The 9,520-nt window shown below is 43.3% G+C and overlaps 1 gene segment (V, D, J or C); it reads left to right on the top strand.

Moving 5' to 3' along the window:
• Positions 1–8,785: 8,785 nt before the first annotated feature.
• Positions 8,786–9,207, top strand: LOC129507684 (immunoglobulin lambda variable 8-61-like). The segment is given in 2 exon segments: positions 8,786–8,831; positions 8,933–9,207. Coding segments are annotated over 2 exon segments (321 nt in total).
• Positions 9,208–9,520: the final 313 nt, after the last annotated feature.

The following is a 9,520-nucleotide window of genomic DNA, read 5'->3' as shown; positions in this document are numbered from 1 at the left end:
ATGATTTAATTATTCAGTAATCTCCACACCCAGGTGGGGCTCAAGCCTACAAGCCCAAAATCTAGAGTCCCACCCTCTACTGACTGAGTCAGTCAGGCCCCTCTAGATGCATATTTTCAACACAGAGTTTCACTTGCAGCTGATCCAGGCCCAGGGCCTGCTTCTTGCCTCCAAAGGAGAAAGGTAATTAAATAGATGAATTTCATGATGAGCCTCTCTCCATAACAGAGATTTCTCCAATAACCAGTGTACGTTCCCCACTGGAAACTGGCAGTGAGTCCAGAGTTGAGAAACCAAACTGTCTGGAGGTGCTGTATTTAACATAAAATCCTGTCTCTGGGTCAAATATGTAAGCTGCCCTGGGAGCTCAGCTCAAGGACCACACACTTCGTTTAGTGGTTGTTGTTTTTTGTGTTTGTTTTTTCCTTCTCATTTTAGAGCCCAACACACCATCCATTTGAGTACACAATTCCCAGGGCTTCTTCAATGAGTGGTATATAATCCTGTGAAATAAAAGTAGAGTTTATATATATTTTTTCCCATACTTCGCCCCACTTTGCATCACAAATTAAGTTTCCTGTCTCTTGTTAGATCTTGTTTAACTACTCTCTTAATTTTGAATAAAAATAATGTAGAGGGCAGCCCAGGTGGCTCAGTGGTTTAGCGCCTGCCTTCAGCCCAGGGCCTGAACCTGGAGACGTAGGATCGAGTCCAGCATCAGGCTCCCTGCACGGAGCCTGCTTCTCCCTCTGCCTGTGTCTCTGCCTCTCTGTGTGTGTGTCTCTCATGAATAAATAAATAAAAAAGTCTTTAAAAAATAAAATAATGTAGAGCCTTTGCAAGGGAGAAAGAGAAATGTTTCATTTAAATTTAGGAGCAATATTAAATATCTCTGGGAGATAGTTCAATTCACTAATGCAAATAGGTGCCATTGTGATTAAATCAGGGAGATATATTTGCTGTAATGCCAAAATTCTTATCTAGGTAAACCTCTTTAAATAATAATAGAGACAATTCAGGACACCTGGAACCATAGCCAGGGTTTGGAGGATTGTCCAAAAGAAACTAGCTTCCTGTGTGTTCCAATTCAACCTTTGTTATTTCAGCATTTATTTCTTATTTTGTTTAAAACAATTCATCTTCATGGATTTCCTTGGGACAAATGGATTCTGCATTATATTCTATGTCTTTATTCTTGTGGGAGTTTAACAGGCCGGTTCTATATGTTTGGTCAGTTCTTCTTTCTGTCCTAATACATATGTAGGAATGTTTTTCATCTAATGTAAAATCTTCTCATGCACACTTGCTATCAGTATATCTCCCTTGCTGATCTTTACTTGGTTTAATGAAAAGTGGACTTTTATGTTCTCATTGTTGAATTTCTAGAGTTCCTTATATATTCTGTGCACATTTGAGATTAAATGAAAGGACAGAATAATGACAGGATTAGTCCTTCTATCTGCAAGGTGAACTGCTCACGCTCATATGAGAGACAAGAACCAAAGATGACAAACTGCAAGTTGGTGCAAAGGCTCCCATGCCATAATGCCTTATGGAAGGGACATTAAGGCTTGGACTCAAGGAAAGAACGGATCATCAGGAAGTTACCATACACCTTGGGTAGAGATCTAGACAAGAAAGTGGAGAAGGAAATTCTCTTTAAAAATAGGGGGATAGGGCAGCCCGGGTGGCTCAGTGGTTTAGCGCCACCTTTGGCCCAGGGTGTGGTCCTTGGGACCCAGGATCTAGTCCCACGTCAGGCTCCCTCCATGGAGCCCGCTTCTCCCTCTGCTTCTGTCTCTGCCTTTCTCTGTGTCTCTCAGAATAAAAAAAATAAGATCTTAAAGAAACAACTGGAGTTATCAGGTCAAAAATCATAGGGAGGAAATTTCCATGCGAATTTCTAAGTGAAAGAAGCCAACCTGAAGAGGCTGAACAGTGAGCAGTGGGGGATGGGGTCAAGAGCCCTGTGCACCATATGGAGCCCAAGGTGGACATGTCTCCCATTGTACCAGAGAGTGCTGGTTCTCCCCTGTTCCTCAGCCAGGAGCTCTTCTTGTCTTCCTGCCTCTTGCAGGTGCTCCTGCCTCAATCCTGGATGACGCACTCCCCACTCCTGCACTCTTCTTGGCTCAGCTGCAGCTCAGTCATAGCTCCAAATAGAGGCTTGCATGGTCTCAGGCCAGGGAATGATTTGCATAGAAGCACCCACCCTGAGGATCAGGGGGAACCTTAGAAGGGTTAAATTCCTCAGGCCTGGTGGTGGGCCTCAAGATGCAGAGTTTGAGGCATCTGTACCAAGGTCTGGGCGCCTGTTCTCCTGATCCCAATCTTCACTCAAATGGAAAAGATAGAAATGCAGATTTGAAATAGAAGTCATCAAAATATACCAAACAGATATTATAGAACTGAAAAAGATAAGAGAAGAAATTGGAAAAAGGAAACTCTAGAGGGACTCAAGTTACTGTTTCTTTGCTCCCTTGCTTGTGGAAACCAAAAATAGGCTACCTTCTTTGTGTTCAATTCTCTTCCTCATGAATGATTTCGTGAGGCTGTCAGCAGGGGGAGCTGTGCACCTGCTCAGAGCTGGCCAGGCCTGAAACCCACTGAAATGGTTCCACCTGCCTGGGCCCTGCACTGGTGCTCACTGCCAGAGGGAGAGATGACAGCAGCTGTCTCCTCCCAGGAGACAAACTCAGAGCTCTCCCCCACCCGAGAAATCCACCTTGGATGGAAGCTACTAGCTGGGCTGAGGATCCAGAATCCGATGGCATTGTGGGCTCCTATTTGCACAATATACCACCAAGCACACACTTTATTCCTGGAGCTGAGTAGGAGATAAAAGAAACATCCCAAAAACAAATCAGAATGAAACTGAGATATGACCTCACACAAGTCATAACAGCTAACAACAAGGAAACAGAAGTTGTGGGCAAAGATACAGATAATGGGGAACCCTCTTGAACTATTGATGGATGTGCAAACTTGTGTAGCGGTTCTGGGAAACAGTATGGATGATACTCAAAACGTTAAAAATAGAACTATCCTATTATACAGCAATTTCCCTCCTAGCTGTTTACCAAATACAATAATATTAATTCAAAGAGATACATGATCCACTACGTTCATAGTAGCATTTTCAACAAGCCCCACATTACAGAAAGAGCCCAGGTGTGTGTGTCTAAAGATACTTATAGGTATAGATATATTCCATTATATATATAATGCAATATTATTCAGTCATGAAAAAAGAATGAAATATCGTCATCTGCAACCATGTCGATGCAGATAGTATGATACTAAGTAAAATAAGTCAATTAGAGAAAGACAAATATATGATTTCACTTGTGTGGAATTTAAGAAACAAAACAATGTCCACAATAGCCAAACTGTGGAAGGAGCCTCGGTGTCCATCGAAAGATGAATGGATAAAGAAGATGTGGTCTATGTATACAATGGAATATTCCTCAGTCATTAGAAATGACAGATACCCACCATTTGCTTCAACGTAGATGGAACTGGAGGGTATTATGCTGAGTGAAATAAGTCAATTGGAGAAGGACAAACATTATATGTTCTCATTTATTTGGGGAATATAATAATAGTGAAAGGGAATATAAGGGAAGGGAGAAGAAATGTGTGGGAAATATCAGAAAGGGAGACAGAACATAAAGACTCTTAACTCTGGGAAACGAAGTAGGGGTGGTGGAAGGGGAAGAGGGCAGGGGGTGGGGGTGAATGGGTGACGGGCACTGAAGGGGTCACTTGACGGGATGAGCACTGGGTGTTACTCTGTATGTTGGCAAATTGAACACCAATAAAAAATTTATTATAAAAATATAAAAAAAGTATTAAAGGGGAAAAAGAGAGGAAGGCCAAATTCAGGTATTTCATATTACAAAATTTCTATTGCATCAGAATTATAGATTGAGGATAAGTACATTTCTTCTAGAAAAAGGAACATTATCAATCTTCAAAGACAGATAAAAATAAATGGAAGAAATCCTCATTTTGTATTGTCTTAACGTTTACTTTATTAGGATTCATTTCAGTGCAAAGCATTTGTGTTGCATATTAAAAAATTTAACAATTATAAGCATCTCAGAAAGGATTCTTCTTCCCCTATATCCTAGATTAAATTGTATCTTCCAAAAGAACATTCCTTGAAGTTGTAGACCTCAAGGCTTAAGAAAGTGACCTTACTTTGGAAAGGGGCCCTACAGATGTAATTAGTAAAGATGAGATGATGATGGGGTGGGTGGCTCCTAATTCAATTGACTCGTGTTCTTGTAATAAGACAGTCAGATGGAGACAAGGAGGGCTTCGTGGGAGGGTGGAGGCAGAGATGGTGGTTCAGCCTCTGTAAACCACCAAATGGGAACCCCAAATTTTTCCTCAAATTTCTCACAGTCACGGAGAAGCTAGGATTCCTCTGGAGGGTCCAGACAGAACGTGGCATGAAAGGCCCTACAAACTTTGGAACTGTGTATGAACAGGAGAAATTCATTTCTAAAGTTTTAAGCCACCTAATTTGTGGTGCTTTATATGGCAGCCCTAGAAAAATAATATATCTAAAATTCAATAAATAGATTTGTGAAAAGTCACTAATAATTGGAATGAGGTTGAACAATGAAATTATTTCTCAATTATCAAATTGGCAGATATAATTTTGATTTTATCCACTGTACTATGTCAGAATTGAAAGAGGAACTCTTGTACATTGCTGGTGAGAATATAAATTTGTAAACCAATTTTGGAACTTCAATTTTAAATTCTATCAAATATTAAATATATATATGATTTGCATCAGCATTATATATTTTTGAAATCAGTTCTACTGAAAATTATCTAGCTAATACACTCCAAGATAAATACACAGGTACACCTAGTTAAGACATGTTACATAACAAATAATTTAAACCAGGCATCCCATGTGGCTCAGGGTTTTAGCACTGCCTTCAGCCCAGGGCTTGATCCTGGAGACCCAGGATCCGGTCCTGCATCGGGCTGTCTGCATGTAGCCTGCTTCTCCCTCTGCCTGTGTCTCATAAATAAATAAATAAAATCTTAAAAAAACATAATTGAAGCCAACATGAATATTTCTCTGTGGAAATGTGGTGAAATTATGGTAAAGTTTCCTATAGAATAATGAAAGATAAGCCATGAATCAAACTGAGAGACATCCTAATGCTGGTTCAAAAAACACTGATTATGTTTCATATGGAGCAATGGAACTACAGAAAAAAATCAGATCACTTCATTTAATAATATGTGTTGTGTATGTGTGTGTATTGTGGGAGTGTGTGGACATAAATTACTAGAGCACATCCTCAAGAGTGTTATCAGCTATCTCTTCAGGAAGTAAGTGGCAGTGAAATGGAGGATGAGTTGGTATCATTTTAATTTTTCTAAAAGATTTTATTTCCTTATTTGAGATAATGAGTGAGTGAGAGAGCAAGAGCAGGGAGGGGATCAGATGGAGAGGAGTCACAGACCACCTACTGAGCAAAGAGCCCAGTGCAGGGCTCTATCCCAGGACTCTGGGATCATGACCTGCTGAAGGCAGCCACTTCACATACTGAGCCAACCAGGCTTCCAATATCAATTTTATAGACCATTTATAACAGTGTTATTTAATGTCAACCTTAGTACTGAGCAAAATTATACAAGTAGACCCAAAATATCTGAAATGTATCAGAGATTCATTACAAAATAATTGCTTAAGGGTAATATCCTAGAATAAGTGAGAACCCACACTAGTTATCAATGACAAAGGTCATGTTGTCCCTGACAGCATGATACTCTCCTTGCAAAAGACAGAGATTAAAATCCAAGAGAGGCTGGTGAACAGAACAGGAGACCCTGACACCAACAGTAAGCAAATAAGTCAGCCTATAAGGGTAACTGAGGTAGAATTATTATCAAAGTTGAACCAATGAGCTTCGCTAGAGACTGTAAATCTTGAGCTGGTTTCAAGAGCATTATTTCCCAGTAATGAAACCAGGGACAAGGCAGATGCAACTTCACTGTCAGGGAATCCTGAAACACACTGTGACATAAATATTCCACTTAGCTGTCTAAATGAGGGCATTGATGCCCTGGAAAAATGAAAGGCTCAACCTCACAGAGCTGACCTGCTCATTATACTGTCCTGGGTGTGATATCAGAAAGGTCTGACTGCAAAGGTCAGAGGCCCTTCTAGGAGGGCTGGGGAGTGTGACAAGGGCTGAGGGGCCTGGTGTGTGAAGACAGCAGTGGGTGCTGCTGGGCTGCTCCTGAGAGCTCAGGGTCTGGATGAGGAAGAACAAGAACATCTATCACTGGCTCCTGCACCCTAGTGCAAGCAGGGTCCTCACTGTGGGTGACACTATCCTGCAGCTGCAGCCCTGGAGCCACAAGAACTCTCAGCTCTGAATCAAACAGCTCTCATATTTCATCAAACTCCACTGCATCATGGAGTAACAGGTCCAGACACGATTTTCATGGAAGGACAGATGGACAGGACAATCATTCAATAAAAGTACATTTGCTTCATGAATTCAAACTGCAGTGTTCCCTGGGGGAAAGAATAGGACTCACCTGGGAAGGGACCATGTCCATGCTAACACTCAGAGCACAGTGCAGAGCTCAGAGGCTTCTCTACCATGGCCTGGATCTTCTCTTTACCTCTTCAGTGAATGAATAGAGAGTTCCTTTTAGGGGAAGGAGAAAGGGTGGGGACAGGAGGGGAACTGGCTCTGCTTCTTGCTTTTGTCATTGGGTAGAGGTGGTGGTCATGAATTCTATCTGCCAACATCTGACCTACCTTCCAGGGTCCTGGGTCCAATTGGGCTGATTTTGACACTGACAGCATTTAAGTCTTTGTTGAAACAAAGGGTTTAAAATATATATTAAAACAAAAGGCATGTAGTCAATGCATTTTCTCATTCTAGCAAATCACGGGAGCAAGTGAAACGTAGCAGAGTATCAGATTTAAATTTCAAGAAGATATCGTTAATGAACATAGCTATGAATTGCAGAAATGACTCAAAATATAGGCTACTAGAAATGACATAGCTTCTTGAAAATTGGCCTTGATCACCTGGGAGGATCAGAGCTGAGAATAGTTGTGTGCAGTCTCTCAGTGAGGAGGCACATGGAATGAGGGGAGCAGATGTGAAGAGGCACTGAGCCATGCATCAGATGCCCCAACCCGGGTACAGCACCTGAGCTCCCAGTCCTGGTTCCCTGACACCCTGTGGGAGAGAACAGTTATGTGACAGGATGCACCACAGGGGACACAGCGATCTCTAGAGCACCCTGGTCATCCTGCATCAGTATGTCCTCTCAGAGGTACAAGACAGCCCAGAGGAAGTTCCTGCCTGACTCATGTAGGTTCACTCAGGACCCACAGGGTCTGCTCTATCACCTTCATGCCTGAGAGGACTCCTGGAGACTTGGATGATTCTGTCTCCAGTCTATCAATCCCTCTGTTCTGCTCTGGCTGCAGATCCCCACCTTGATCTGCCCTACTGGAAAGTCAATAGGATGCTGGTGTCTGGGAAAAGCCTGGGGCAATGTGTCCAGGTGGACACCCTCAGGGACCCTTGCTCGATCTATGACTTCCAATTGTGCTCTTGATGAAAAAGGCAGTAAGTGCCTGAGTCCTTTGTGTGCTAGCATTTCAGTAGTTATTTCTTACTGGACTTTCTCATTTATGTCACTATTTTATAGTTATCTATGGAAATAGGTAATGTTTGTGTTTTTAGCTTTCCCCATTCTTTCTTTTTTCTTTGTATGAATATCATTCCTCATCTCAAAATTTGATAGATGTGAAATTACCTATTGTTTTCTAAAGTGTCAGGGATGCCTTAGTTTAATAGGAAATTCATGAGTATGAGTATTTTTCTCTGATATGAGATCAGGCTCTCAAAGATGAAGAGAAAGGAAAAAGGAACATGCATGATTTATCAAAACAACAATTTACAAGTAGTTGCAAAATGAATGCCAGGCATTTTGGTATCTAACACTTGGGCAAACACGAGGCCTGAGCTTCATCTTCCCCTGTTCCTGGAGACTCCTTATGCTCCTGCCAGTCCTCCTTCTCCAGGTTCCTTCCCCAGCCTTCCAGGACCCTCTGATCCTCAGCAGAACACAATGGGAAATGGAGTTCAAAAAGGTCCATGAGGCTCACTTGTTCACAGAGTGTTGGGTTTATTTCTGATAAAGAGACATCCTTGGTCAGCTCGCCCTGGTCTACTGCAAACATGGTCCCTGATTAACGAAGAGGAGAGCACCATAGTTACATCTGTCACATGGACTCTGAGATCCCAGTGTCCTCATGGCTGGAGGAGTGACTGCTAGGATCCTCCAAAGAGACAAGGAGCAATGTCCCTGGGGAGGGAAGAAAATGTCCCAGACAGGGGTTAGACTTGAGGTGATTTAGAGGCCGGGCCAGGAGTTGGAGAATGTATCCATCTCCTCATACAGCTGTCAGGATACTCAGAGAGGAACTTTGGGATGGAGGTCACCAGGGTCATAGGTCGATGATTTAGAGAAAGATGTCTTCCTGGCAGTCTGTGTCCCAGGTCACCCTGCAGACATTTGTGTGTGTGAGGTCCCAGCATCTGTCCCTTTCAAGATCTCCCAGGTGACTTGCGGGTGACCCTGGGGAAGGGAGAGAGAAGAAGCTGATTTTCATAAAGCACTTGCTTATTCTCATAGGCGTGGAGTCATGAAAAGGTCCAGGGACACCCTTCTCCAGCTGAAGAGCCCATGGAACCCGACTCCAGTGAGGGTCCCCAACATGGCCTGGATGGTGCTTCTTCTCGAGCTCCTTGCTTATGGCTCAGGTCAGGGAAATGGACTCTGCATCTGTTGGGGGCACAGAGAAGCAGGGATTCATGTGACCCTTGTCTCCCATAACAACACCTTTCTCTCTTTTTGGTTTTAGGAGTTTATTCTCAGATTGTGGTGACCCAGGAGCCATCCCTGTCAGTGTCTACGGGAGGGACAGTCACACTCACTTGTGGCCTCAGCTCTGGGTCAGTCACTACAAGTAATTACCCCAGCTGGTCTCAGCAGACTCCAGGGCGGGCTCCTTGCACGATTATCTATGACACAAACAGCCGCCCCTCTGTGGTCCTTGATCGCTTCTCTGGATCCATCTCTGGGAACAAAGCCGCCCTCACCATCACAGGAGCCCAGCCTGAGGACGAGGCTGACTAATACTGTGGTATACAACATGGCAGTGGGAGCAGCCTCACTTGCCCACAACATCTCAGATAAGGAGGAAGTGACACAAAAACCCCTGGGCCCTTGTCTCTGGTCCTCATCATTGAGAGGCTTCTGTGGAGCTTACAATCAGGTGTATGACACTGATGCTAAGCCCAGTGACAGAGACAGATGAGGTGGTGGGCCACAGTCCTGGGGCCATAGCTCCCAAGCAGGGATACAGGCACTAAGGTAGTTAATCCCTACTGGTGACAGCAGTAGAGCATATTCCCCAGGGATGCTGGCACAAAATGGTGCCTCCCTGTAA

This window comes from Nyctereutes procyonoides, unplaced genomic scaffold, assembly GCF_905146905.1.
Source record: "Nyctereutes procyonoides isolate TBG_1078 unplaced genomic scaffold, NYPRO_anot_genome, whole genome shotgun sequence".
Classification (NCBI taxonomy): domain Eukaryota; kingdom Metazoa; phylum Chordata; class Mammalia; order Carnivora; family Canidae; genus Nyctereutes; species Nyctereutes procyonoides.
This window is presented reverse-complemented; position numbering and strand designations above follow the sequence as displayed.